General features: G+C 37.2%; 1 protein-coding gene across 1 annotated transcript; it reads left to right on the top strand.

The window, feature by feature from the left end:
- Nucleotides 1–1,500: 1,500 nt before the first annotated feature.
- LOC137198320 (CD209 antigen-like protein C) lies at nt 1,501–13,779 on the top strand. Its single transcript, XM_067612076.1, has 6 exons — nt 1,501–1,728; nt 4,541–4,669; nt 6,177–6,344; nt 6,556–6,722; nt 6,933–7,048; nt 12,054–13,779. The coding sequence occupies exons 1-6, from the start codon at nt 1,611–1,613 to the stop codon at nt 12,232–12,234; spliced, it is 879 nt and encodes a 292-aa protein (XP_067468177.1). The 5' UTR covers nt 1,501–1,610; the 3' UTR covers nt 12,235–13,779.
- Nucleotides 13,780–14,269: the final 490 nt, after the last annotated feature.

Below are 14,269 nucleotides of genomic sequence, written 5' to 3'. Positions count from 1 at the left end.
TAAGGTAAAAAAAAAAAAAAAGAAAAAGAAAAAATAGAATTACCATAGTTTAAAATGTTTTTCCATGTGTTTTCAAGTGTGAAAAGACCCAAAATGAACACTGTAAGCAGACTATTGATTACTATAAGCAAATGTTTTAAACAGTAGGCTATTTGTATAGGAATGATTCTGTCCTGGGCATTTTGATCCATATAAGCGGTTTCCACTGTGTTCACTAAACCGAAGGTTCGTATAGATTGAAAAATAAAGTTAAAATTCGTGACAAAAGTGAATCACCCTTTTTATTAAAAGGGTTCATTCTTTTCTCCTTCTCCACAGTCACACATATTCCCGGAATGATGACTGGATGCGGGTTCTGCATGGGTCTTACCGTAAATTCTGTCACAATAACCGTCACAAGACCGGAAACATATGGCCTTCCTTTCAAAATAATAGCACTAAATTGAGCGTGTCAAACTAGAGGCTTGTTTATTATGAAAGGTGTTAAATACAGTTTATTATTATCATTTTATATCATACGTAAATATGCACTTTGAAAGTGTTGGAAAAAATGGTGTTATTTTCATGTAGTTTTATATGAAAAGTTGTTTTCTTTCTGGAAATCAATGTATTTTGTTTGTATGTAATTATGTGTATTTGTTATTGGCTCATGTTAATAAATGTGGGAAACAACATTTATTGACATGTCTAATTGGCATATTTATCTCCTTTATAACCATTTTTATTCAACACATTTTCACTCTTCATGTATTGTGTTTGTTTTCTTTGTTTGTTTTTTACTTCATGTTTTTTTTTTTATTTTGCTTTATTTTGTTTTGTTTTGTTTTGTTTTTTACCTGTATGTCAAAGACAAAATTGTTAGAAATTGATATTATATATTTTGTGTTGGATGGGTGAAAACAGGGTGGATGTGAATATATAAAGTCAATATAATCAAAAATATTGTTTTTATTTTGTTTTTTTTTTTTGTTTTTTTTTTTGGGGGGGGGGGGGTTTACATAAAAGCGTTTCTGTTGCAGAGTTTGGCCGTTTTTAAAAAATATTTTAATTATTTATCCATTTTTACACTGTCCCTGCCTTATGTTACAGTTGTACATCTGCTATATGTATGAGTGTGAGTATCAGAGTTGTTCTTATGATTTCCCTGTGCTGCAATGTTCAATAAAACAAGACGTAAAAAAAAAAAAAAAGATGCCAGGGTAAACTATACACAGCCTAAAGCTTTTTGGGAAGATCAAGGTCCATACATCCATCCATTTGTGAGGTACTGTATGTTGTGCAGGAGACAAAAAATCACGAAGAGACTGATGACAAGACGTGGATTCTAATAATTACACAATAAAGATAGCAACTAAATAAATCAATAAATTCTCCATATGTAGGCATTTATTTTGAATCCCATGACCGTGACTCATTAATGCACTCTGCCAAACTTGACTCCAGTGCGGGGGTGTCGATGGGGCGGGCGGGGATGGGGGGCTGGAGGCGGCATAAAAGCAGTTGAAACTGGGACAGAGCGCATTGGTTTGAAGTTTGGAGGCCACCTTCGTTCTTCGCTGAAACTTTCCAAACTTTTAACTTCGACCCGTCTCTCTTCTTCCATCTCTGACATGTCGACCACCGGCGGCGGCTCCGTGGCCTGTGAGGGGATGTACTCCAAACTGATAGACGACGAGGCTGGCGCGTATGACAACATCAACCACCGCAGCCCAGATGTGGGACTCGGAGGTAAGCACTTTTTAAATGACGCTGCAGCGTCTTCGAGGAGGATTTAAAACCACTTGCTTGTTGTATCCCAGTCTCAGTGTTGTATTTGAGTCTTTTTTTTGTTTTTGTTTGATTGTTTGTCATATGAACTTTTAATAGCCTTCTGTAGTTCATGCTCGCTGTGTTACGCAGTAAAGACACAATTTGAAACATATGGATTCGCTTCACAAATACAAACACAGTCAAAAGCTCTAAAAGCTCCGTTTTAGAAATCTGTGTGCTCACATCACTCCTGTTTACACACTGTTTGAATTTAGAGCTCACTCTGGTTGTGTTAATATCACCCTGTAGAATATTACAGAATGAACATCAAGGATGCAACCAATAATTATTTATCCTTTCTGATGAATCATTTAGTGTCAAAATGTCAATACTGACATTACTGGCGTTACTGTTTTTTACAGTGCCACTACCGTAATTTACTGTAACAATTAAGTGCTGTAAAAATTATGACAGTATCCTGCTGTAGAATGTGAGGTTCACAGTTTGATACTGTAGCTAGACCTGCAGTAATATTCTATATTTTTTAAGTGTTGCTATTGTAATCTACATGAACAGTTTCTCACTGTAAATGTTACAGTAAACAACTGAAAAGTTTTCTTCTTATTCATATTAATAAAAACAACTGTAAATTGCAGACATATACTGTAAATAACAATATGTTTTCAATCTTAATGAGGTCAGCTCAGTTTTACATTTAAAAACACATAATCTTTAACAGCTGGCACATAATAGGACAAGACAAGTGACAGCTTCATAGAAGTGAAGCTTTCAGATATGCCAAGTATATTCAAGTATGGGTGTTTAAAAAAGGGTTCATGCCCTTCCAAAGGGGATCAATGTAAATCTGTTAATTATAACATCCTGAGCTGTCAGGAAAAACTTAGTCGTAAGTCTGAACAGCAACTGCTTTTCAAACTACTGTTAAAAAAATATAAAAGCACAAATAAACAGTTTGCAGGATACACAATTTGTAATGACTTCAAATGTCCTGGGTCATAATTGTGACTAAGTGAGAAAGAAATACTGTGAGTGAGAAAAAAGAGAACTGAGACAATTAAATGGGAGAAATAAACACCTTGAACGAGGACACCTAACTTCCCTTTATGAAGTGACATCAAGATCCTCAGAAGAGTGGTGTTGAGGATTCACTGTGAGTTGTCCTGTCTTCTTTGTATTACTCTCCACAGCTGGCATCTGTTCCTCTGGGTTAATCACAATGATGTACTTGAAAACAACATGTAACACATCACCATTTATGTCCCAGGTTTTAGCACAGCTTGGCAACAAACTACAGTATATTTGCAGCAACCTAGCTACAGCTTAGAAACACATTTGGGTTGATAAAGCAAGAACAATAAAGCAAGAATAAAACAAAATAGGCTTAAAATATGAGGTTTCGTCTACAAAATGTCTGAAAAAAAGCCCATTAGTGTTTCTGACATAGTTTTGTCTGGGAAATCCAAAACTCAAAGATATTCTTTTAACCATGAAATGAAAGAGAAAAAAGCAGCAGCTCCTCACATTTGAGAAGCTGGAACCTGCAGAAGTTTGGCATTATACCTTGATAGATTGTACTTATTTTCAACATAAACACAGAGAGGAACTTTCAAACTGAATGATTTAAAGCTGTGGTAAAACATTATAGTACAGTAGAAACATGAATTGCATAAACCAGTGACATGTACCCTATAAGATTTAAGCCTCTTAAAACGCTGATAGGCAGAGAAGTGATGATAAACTCTTGACTTTCCTTGTGTCCGTAAATGTGAAATCAAATGTAAATGTCGTTGTGTGACATTTAGCTCGAAGCTAGCTGTGCCTTTTTAGTAAGTAAAGCCTCTCAGAGCTGCCAGCATGGTCAACTCTTTAGTCCTGTTCTCAGTTTACAGTAAAAAGAATACAGAAATTTTGTAGTATTCAATATAGCTGACAATAGTAACACAAGTGACTTCTTGTAATGCTACTAATGTCTAAATTCTGCAAGAACACCCAGAACAGAAAACAATGAAAGGCTTTCTGTTGTTATGGATCTTTATAGTATGGATGTTTATTAGGACTTTTGTCTTTTGTCTCTCCAGCACCACAGTTATCGTGACTCCACACAAACTCTCCTCCTTAGGATGTTGAATCTTGTAATTTCAGATTTATTGTATGATTATATTAAAATCAGACAGTTGGCAGGAATTTAAAAACATGGATCCAAACAAAATGCATTCACGTATCTCTGAAAATGAGCAGAGGTAATAAATACATGAAAGACAAAATGTAAATAATAAGAAGAAGAAGAAGAAGAAGAAATCCCTGAATCTGTGTGGGAATAAATCTTCCCACCTGGTATTCGCTGCTTCACATCCAAACAAATCAAAGCGGTTTTACTCACTGCAGTGCAGTATGCTTTATTTGATTTGAGATTTGGATTTGAGAGTTCCCATGTCCCAGAAACTGCTCTGACATGTTTGACTGTCACAAGTCTGAACAGAGCAGAGATTAAAGGGCTCTGACCTTCAAAAATATATCATCAGCAGTTTCAGTTCCTTTAATGCAACAGTACATGACATCAGTGGATATTAATCTCCCTTTTCAGCTGAATTAGCAATACTGCTTTATTGCACTGTTGCATTTTTAGACAATTTTTGCATCATTGTGATGAAGTTCCTCAAATTGTCATACATTTCATTTGTCTGCACTAACCAAAAATTGACATAGAGAAGAAAACTCTGTTAACTGTTTATAATCTTAATAAAGATTCCTCCCCTCTCACCTGCTCCAGCCCACCCAGTCTCTCCAGTCAGACTGACCCCCAGGCCGAGCACCCCGGGGCCCTACCGCTTCACCACCATCTGCCTGGCTACGCTGTGTGCCGTCCTGCTGATCTCCATCATAGCCGTCGCTGTACACTGTGAGTACACAACTGTCACATATTCAGTTCTTTCATTCTTTTCTCAGTGACATTTAAACTTACAACTACATTAAAGGAAACCTGCAGAGTTTTTTCTGACAATTTTTGTATCACAAAACCATGGCACAAACCATGGACACGATGTGATTCACTTGCTGACTACAGACGGCAGTGATACATGTTGACAGTTGGTGGCAGTAATGTGCTGTAAAAGGTTGCGATTTAAGATAAGAACATTGCGAGCTGATGTTAAAAATGCAAGTTTCACAATATTGTTCGTTTGTGCGAATTGTTGAGAAAAACTTGACTTTAAAAAAAATGTTTTTTAGTCTTTGGTAAAAATATTTTTCTAAATAGTAACATCAAATTTCTTATTCCTGGGGGAAACAGAATTAGTGGTGTACTTCTTATTCAGTCTTTTTGTTCTGTTTTATACCTCTCAGTAATGACTTTCTACATACAGTTTCTACATATTTAGTTGTATGTTAAAGTAATCACACTATGCAAAATTGTGTCATTTACTTTCTTTAGGGGTAACTAAAACAACATTAAACTTTAAATTTAAAACTCATTGAGTATGTAGCTAGCCTGTATTCTACTGTTAACATTTTACCATGAACACTGTCAACACAGTAGTTTGTTCACTGTTGATAATCTGGATTTTCAAATTACATTTAGCACTCAGGATAATCTGGTCATAATTATATAATAAATAGAAAAGAGAAAAGAAAATTGGATATTGAAATGACAAGTTGATAGTGCGAAACAGAGATGTGAAAATGGGAAGTAAAATTTAAAATTCTGAAATGGAAAATAGAAGGGCTTAAATGTAAATATTCAAATTCTAAATTTAAATGGTTATTACGAAATGTTAGCATGCTAGCATGCTAAAATAAAATGATGAACGTTATCTGCTAAACACCAGCGTTGTTAGCGTTGTCATTGTGACGTTAGCATTTAGCTCAAAATACTGTTTTACCGTAAGCCTGATTTTTACTACTTTGCTTGTTTTGTCTTTTTTCAAAGATGTTCATCCACCAGGACTTTTTAGGGGGTTGAAAATAATATTTCAGTTAAAGAAATAGTTCAACATTTTGGGAAATGCACTTATTTACTTACTTGCAGAGAGTTAGATGAGTAGCTTGATATCTTTCTCATGTCTGTATGGTTAATGTGAAGCTACAGCCAGCAACCATTTAGCTTAGCTTAGCACAAAGACTGGAAACAGGGGGAAACTGCTAGCGTGGCTCTGTCCAGCACTTATAAAACATACCACATACCAGCAGCTCTAACACTCACTGATTAACTTATACTTAATTTTTTAATCCTTACAAAAACTGAAGTGTACAAATTTACATGTGGGTTTCTGGGTTCTAAGCAGTTGCCAGGCAACCAAAGAGGACTCCAGGAAGTTACTGTGCCTGGCCAAGAAATATGTAAATAATAATAAATGATGAAGTGTACTGTATCTAGTGACTTACAAGTGTACTGTTCCTCATGTGCACAGATAAGAACAAACCTCAGGGTGGAGGTGAAGGGACCCCAACGTTCCAGAAGCAGACGCAGGAGGCAGATGTGTCGGCTCTGACCGCCTCCATCAGCAAACTGCAGCAGGAGAAGACCCACCTGCAGAAAGAGGTGGAAGAGCTGCAGGCCAAACTGGCTGCCACTAAAGGTAGATGACATATAAAATGGCTTATTTGTACATGGGTGTGTGCTTTGGTCACATACGTGTCAACTTTTAGCACCTACTGCAGTGCTACTCTATGAGAGTAAAGTGTGCATTTGAGTTAGAGCTGTGACATTAAGACATTGGATCATTGGTGGATTTTTCCTTTTGTAAATTTATTTCACCAGTTGGTCTCTCTCTTTCTGTGTGTGTTCAGCTCCTGAGGTGGAGACGACGGCGCCTATTGTCTGCCCGACGGACTGGCATTTCTTTAACAACAGCTGTTACTTAATCTCCAAATCATCTGAGGATTGGGAGGAGAGCAAGTCTTACTGCGAGAGGGAAGGAGCTCACCTGGCCATCATCCACACGGCTGAGGAGCAGGTACACTACAGTCCCCATCTTTCCCTAACTTTAACTGTACCTCAGTAGTCATTTGAGAGAGATGTTGTAGAAATTAATAATTTTAAAATTGAATCTGAATCATCCAAATCAACATCTGGCAAACAGGGTTATATTCTCTAACCACAATGGCACATGACTGTAAAAACAATGATAAATGTGTTCTTTTTTTCTACTTAAATATTTCCTCAGACATTTCTGTGGGATCTACTTCCCAGAGGCCACTGGAACTCCTTCTGGTTTGGGATCACTGATGAGCACACAGAGGATGAGTGGAAATGGGTCGATGGCACCCCGCTGGTTGGAGGGTTAGTTCTCTTCTTTTACGATTTATCTTCCTCCTAACACATTCAAAACCAAACTGCATACTGTTCTGCAGTCTGTGTCTTTTCATTTTGAAAACAGGCCATTTTTAAAAACGGACAAAGAATTTGAGACCACATACATAAAGTGTTCTCAAGACTGAGATACTTTTTGCAGGATTTGGACAGCAAGGCAACTTGATTTTGTAGCACAGGCAGGCAGTTTGTTCCAGATAATAGGACTAAAGTAGCTAAAAGCATCTTTACCACATCTGGATCTGGTAGAAAAGGTTAGAAAACCACCACCTCATGACCTAAGAGCTCTGACTGGAATGTAGTTAGAAATATACTGGGGAGCCAAACCAGTACAGTGCTTCAATAAATCAGAAGAATTTAAAGTTGATTCTGTACTGCACATACTGGGAGTATGGAAGCAAATCAGTGCAATAATAATTGGCATTATATCACTTATTGAATATTTAATGTTGAAATTTAAATACCAATTAATTTAATTGCACTGAAATATTTGACATTGAAAAGCATCTTTCTGAATTTATGTGGTCTGAATTTCACTTTGTCAAATGTGCGACTCATTTTCAAGCTGTGCAGTTTGAAAAATGTCATTTTCAGTATAATAATATATTATAGTATATAATGTAATATTGCGATCTGAACAGCCGGGAGACCAAGGAAAAGTAATCAAGCCTGAATGGAATTGATCTGCCCTCTGGCCTACCAGGTTACCAAATTATTTTGTTTTCAAGCTTTCCTTTTTCAGTTGTAATTTAACCCATCTGACGCTCCTGTCAGGGGAAACTCGATCATATATGATACAATTTGGCTGTAGCAGATGCCGAGAAATATGTACCTCACATTTTAGTGGTAACTCCATTTTGCGTCGCCACTCCTGGTGCTCCAAGTTGGACATGACCCAAAGTTAGAGCTGTCAAAGAGTAAAGAGCACAGAGTGACTTTTTTAACGCTTCTAATGCACATATATGTAATGTATTTTCAAAAAAGTGCACATAGGCAACTTTCAAGCTCAGTGCTCTTCCTCAGGCAGCACTGGGGTCCAATAAATATGAAAAAGGGAGGGAAAAGTTGGCAACATATTTTATATACAGAGAGCTACTGAAGAGGGAGACACGGGAAACCAAAATGTGTAGATATTAATAAAGAGATTAGTGCTATGAAAACCATATCTGGACATCACTAAAACCTACAAAAAATACAAAAGTGTACAATTTCTTATTTATTATTTAATAAAAGGAACTTGATCAGGTGTAAATGGATTCAAAAAGACATAAAACATAAAATGTTACAAAAGACTTAGAGAAAATGTCTCTGTTGGTGGATAAATTTAGTCAAGAGTTCTGATGCAAAAAACAGATCTCACTTCTGCTGAGACTCTTTTGGCTCCAGACTGTCTGTGAAACACACATACTTGAACAAACACACACAGTTTGACTGACTTTTGGACTTTATTGGGTCTGTTGAACATTGACCTCTTGCACACCTACAGGCTTTGGCACAGGTTCTGTCCGACCTGCAAAACGCACAGTGACAGTTACTGGCCGGGTTTACAGTGAATGAGGCTTAAATGAGGAGAGTCGGACAGCCAGAGGGAACATGCAGCGAGAAGGAGGGAAAAGGAATTGGATGAGGAAAATGAAAAATGTTCAGTGCAAACTCGTTATCATCCATTGGTAGCAGGTACTTTTTGGTTGGCATTGACTGAAATAGGAGCTTAAGTTACTGATACCAAAAAAAAAGATCCTGGATTCTCTGAAAAAGTCTTTAAAACTAATGCGGATTTGAAACCAATGTGGACCTTATTTTTAGGCACACATAGCAATGTGGCAATATTGGTCTGTCTATCGCTTTGGTTCAGACTGAAATATCTCAACAATTATTACATGGATTGTCTTGAATTTTTGTCTCATATTCATGATCCCCAGAGGATGAATCCTAATGGTGGCGATACAGCCTGTTCTCACTGCCAACTCGTGAAATACCGTCCCTTTGTCACGCCCCTCTGTGTCATTTTTTTTGTATATCAAGGCACTGGGTACCCCTTAGCGTCCTTTTTTTAACATGCAGGTTGGTCTGGTAGACTTCTGTAGAACTCCCACAACATCTGAAATAGACACCATGAGACTGATGACGTCTATTGAAGGTGACAAATGTCCTTATTCGGAAAAAGGTGGACTTAGCTGGACTTAGCTAACCCTAACCCTAACCCTAACCTTAACCCTAACCCTAACCCTAACCCTAACCACGTTTCAAGTGATCATTTTAAACCAAACCTTATCCTTCCCTAACCCTAACCAAGTGGTTTTGGTGCCTAAACCTAACCAGACTTTAACCAGAGCGTTGTCACACCATAAAACATAATTATTTTTTAAAAGCGATTTGTAACAGTTGGTGCAGGTATGAAAGACACCTCCAATTGGAATACGTTATACAGATAAAATTTTACAAACTGCTGTGATACTGCATGTTGAAAAAGGTGTCCAATAATGACACAGATGGGTTTACATTGGAGTAAGTTGAAGGGCCGGTGCGTCTCATACAGACGTTAAAGGATGCCGTGTGCCGAGATGCCAAGGGGACAACAGGTGGGGTGATACCATGACTTTTCCTCTAGCACACAAAGATATGACTTATACAGTGAAAATTTTGTACGTCTACTAGATAGATAGATAGATAGATCGATATCGGATGGATCGGGATGAAATTTGGTTCACATATTTATGTTCCCCTCTGGATGAACAGTGATAACTTGGCTCTAATCTGGCTCTAAAAACTGCCTGGGCTCAGGTTAACTTGAGGGAATTAGTTTCCATGGTATCAGACTTTCAATAATCCTGGTTTCTGCAACAGTTTCAGGGAGCCCCCTTCCTGGAACAGAAAATCCAGGAATTTTTATGAATCTTGATCCAGCAGATGTGGTTAATTCCTCCAGAGTCACGACAGAATCAGCCTCCTACAGGCAAAAGTTTGTTGTTGGGCCCCTATACAAGTGTATGAAAGCAGAGAAACGTAATCAGCTCACGCCATCCATCTGCAGCTCTGATGTTTTGAAACCTCTGAACGTATTGAGGAGAACGAGCATGTTTTTCTCCCTAAACTTTATAGAAAAACTGCACTTATGAAATGTCATGCCGGCTAGTGTATTCTGTCATTTCATGTTGTATTCTGATTCTGGTTGGTTTGTAGTGGCGGGTGGTTGCAGCAGTCATGTTGTGAGAATTGGTTTTAAAAGTCAGAATTTTGCACCAGTCTATCTCTGGTCACCAAAGCTCCAAAACGGTTGTTGGTGGACAAGTCGTTTCCACCACAGTTTCTCTCACGATTGTCATCTTTCATCTCAGACAACCCAAAATCGTCTGTGAAGGTAGCCTTTAAGGAGTTAAAGGTTCGAGTTCCAGATGTGAAATAACAGCTGGAGGGAGGCCAGGCTCACGTCTGCCTGCCCTCGCTGCAAACAGCAGCTCAGAGCAGTGTTATGCAACTGTTGCAGCTGACCTCTCACCTATGATGAAAAACAAATGTGTCAGAACCAAAGACAGAACTGTGAAGAGATCGATTCTGCTTTAGTTGTTTATAATAATATTTTGGCTTCTGTGTATGTGAGTTGCTGCAATTTTGTTCACATCTGCCTCGACCACAAAATGATACATTCCTTTTTTCTTCAATGTTTTTTCCTGTCTTGTGTCAACTCAACAGAATTTCTAATAACCATCTGATTTCTCTTCCTCATTTTCAAAGTATTTATCACTGACTAACTTCTTCTCATTCCTCTTTTGCCCTCACATTCCTTCCCTTCCTCTTTTCCTGCTGAGTTATTTTGTCCTCAGTCTTGGCTCTGCTCAGATGTTCCTGGTTGTTTACTGTAATATTTAACTTTTGTCTATTTAGCCATTGAATCACCAGACTGCCCTTCTGGACAGGTGTTGAAATTTGTGGGGGTGTTTATCTACTGAGTATTGCTTAATTGAAATGAAGATCTCTTCATTGTCCGTAGTGCTCAATGTTAAAAGTTGAGAATAGGATGTGTTCAGTGAGTGACTATTCAAAGTACAGATTCTTTTTTAAATAAATGTAACAACATGTCATTTAACAAGTTCTCATACTTAAATGACAAAACAGCTTGTTTGCTGGTGCCTTATAAAAAGACCCATAACTGTACCAAGAAGTCTGATTTGATCCATATTTGATCTGCCACACTTTTGAAGGATTTAGCTGGCGATTTTCTATGTTTCTTAGTGTCAACAAATCTCATGTTTGGAGCCAAACCAACAATGAATTGATCTACTAGCAAGTATTGTGTGTGCATCAAAGCCTGATACATATTATTCCTCTCTGCCGTAGACCTCTGTCTCTGTTGTTGTCCAAAAACGATTAAAAACACATCAGTGAGCCACACTGCTGCACTGAGTGAAATGATCCTTGGTCTCACAGATTACAGTCACAGTAGTTTGTTTAGAAACGGCTCCAAAGACTAATAACAGCGATCACATTTTCAGTCTTTGGAGAGTTGTTCAGTGTAGATAGCTTCGCTAGCTTGTTGTGCTACGTATAATGACCGCTTGCCTTCATACTACATTGTAAATTTCTCAAAGAACTTCAGGACAAAGTCAAGAGGTTATGATATGTAGCACAACAAGCTAGCTAAGCTCTGCAAACTGAACTGTGTTCCTGCACATGCTCAGTGGTGTCTGCCTTAAACAGAACTACTCTCTGTAGACTGAAAACCTGATCGCTGTTATTAGTCTTTGCTTTTCTCTTCTCCTGCTTTGTTGAAAACATTTTAAAACAAAGCAGATTTTGTAGTGAGTTAGTTATTTAGTCAATAAAGTATGTTTTAATACTACATCATCCGTAGATTTTATTGAGATAATGTAATATTGTAAATGATCATGTCATAAATGGCAAGTTATGCACTTCAGTCTTTAAATCACATACTGAATACACTTCATGTCTCTCTCATTCTTTTTCCTTTCTGTAGTTTCTGGGAGGACGGCGAGCCCAACAACCACATCAATGAGGATTGTGGCTACATTGTGAAAACCCGTGTGCTGGAGCGAGTGGCGACAAAGAGTTGGTACGACGCCCCCTGCAGCATGTTCTTGCCCTTTATCTGTGAGAAGGAGATGGACGCCAGTGCCAGCACCAGGGTACCACACTGAGACATCAACACCACTCTGGAAAAACGCAAGGAACCAGTCAGTAGTTGGGCAGGTTTTTAAAAAACCGTCTCTCTATTTTCTGAGCATAATCCACCTAAAATTTGAATTCACATGTTCACATCTAACGCTGTTTACTCAGATATTGAAATTCATCCTTTACAGGAAGAACTTCAGAAATAATTTTCACCCAAATGAATATATAGTATTTCAGACATTTTTGTTAATGGTCAGGTCTGTCCAGAACATGGACACAAGCACAAACGAGGTTAAAAGTAATATATTTAGATGAGTTTACAGATGAAAACAGGTAGTATATTACTGAAAATCTCTTTTTTTAACAGAATTATTCATACTGATTTTAATTTTTTACCTATTTTTTTCTAGTTTTTTTGTAACTGAAGTTATAGTGAAGTTTAGAAATATGGTAAAATAACACAAAATTGTAATTTAAAAAACTGTTTTTTTCTTCATGTGTGCTTAGAAAAGTGAAGGGAAAACAAAATGAATAAAAATAAAGGACTCAAAGTAATCAGATAATTTAACTAAGTTTGTATATAACAGGGAATAACATACAGACAAGGACATAAATACTACCAGAGATGAAGGGAGATGTTCACCTTACTTTTCAAAATTCTAGTTTTGTACAACCACGTCCACAATTTACTAAAATCATAAAAGCCATAAAATTATAAACAAGAATATAAACAAATATTTGACTCCCACCTTTTCTCTCAAACTGGCTGGACATGGGAGAGCCTCACAATCTCATGTGTCGAAGTGCAGTCAGACTGAATATATAGTAGTTACAGGCACGTTACATTTCCATTCAAGCAACCGGCCTAAAAAGGTCATGATGTCATGTTTCTGACTGGACTGAAGGTGCTAGTCTCGGCTACTTGCACCTCCTCTTCATGCATTTTCTTTCCTCTTGCATACAAATATTCATTTTACTTTTCCACTGATAATGAATCATCTCTAATGGCTTGTATGTAAAAAGGTGAGCGGCTGCAGTTGGTGGTCATTTAGTTTACCAGTTATAATTTTGCAAAACAAACATTTGCGCTTCATATTCCAACAAAAAAAAAAATAAACAACGCAAATGAGTCACTTTCTGAAGCTTTGGGGAAGGATTGTGGTGCTTACATGTCTTTATGTGATCAAAGATGTTACACAGTTGTGGTGCTAGAGTGCATCTGTGCCTTAAATTACACTATTCATGTTTTTATTGATTTTTTTTAATCAGGTGAAAAGCTCTTTTCAGTTTTAAATGATGTTGAATGTACATTATTAGATGATATTACCTGTGCAAAAAGGAATATCATGATGTTAATTTTGTGTTATGATTATATGATATAATGTATGGTTATGTCATCTCATTAAGAATGAATTAATTGAATGAATGATCTGATTCCGATTATGCACTTTTTCTGACTTTAGTATTTGCTCAGTTGATTGAGTCGTTTTTACTGCAACATAAATTTATGCAGAAATGTGTCCTGTGGATCTAGTAAATAAATAATAAAGATCATTGTTTTGTTTCTTTTCTTTCTTGTCTCATCTCACATATTTCTTCACGTACATGAAACTTTATTTTATCAAGTATTTAAAGCTGCTCTAATCAATGTTTTTATATTAACAAGAAGTGAAATGACCGCATGCAACATGAAACTCTGTTGGTTGTAGTCCTTCTCAGTTGTACAGATCATTTTAGTGTCTTTCAGTTTATTTTTTTAGTTTTACAACTTTGCTGTTTTCATTCAATCTCACAGCTCACATGTTGTCATTTACAGCAGCAGCAGCAGAGCTGGTGGAGACCAAACCGGAACTAAAAGGTGTGTTAGTATTGGACTTCAGTACATCAGATGAACAGAAACCACTGGGGCTGAAAAATAAAGCCAATGCAGAAGTTCCTCAAATGGCCACTCGAGGCTCCAAAAGCGAGTCAATCCCCATAGACCCCCATGTTAAAATACCCAACTTTACAGCAGAAATAAACATGTTTACAGCCTGGTATAAAAAACGGGTTTGGTCTCTA

Source organism: Thunnus thynnus, chromosome 15 (genome assembly GCF_963924715.1).
Source record: "Thunnus thynnus chromosome 15, fThuThy2.1, whole genome shotgun sequence".
Taxonomy (NCBI): domain Eukaryota; kingdom Metazoa; phylum Chordata; class Actinopteri; order Scombriformes; family Scombridae; genus Thunnus; species Thunnus thynnus.
The sequence above is the reverse complement of the archived record's forward strand: the minus strand, read 5'-3'. Positions and strand labels throughout refer to the sequence as shown.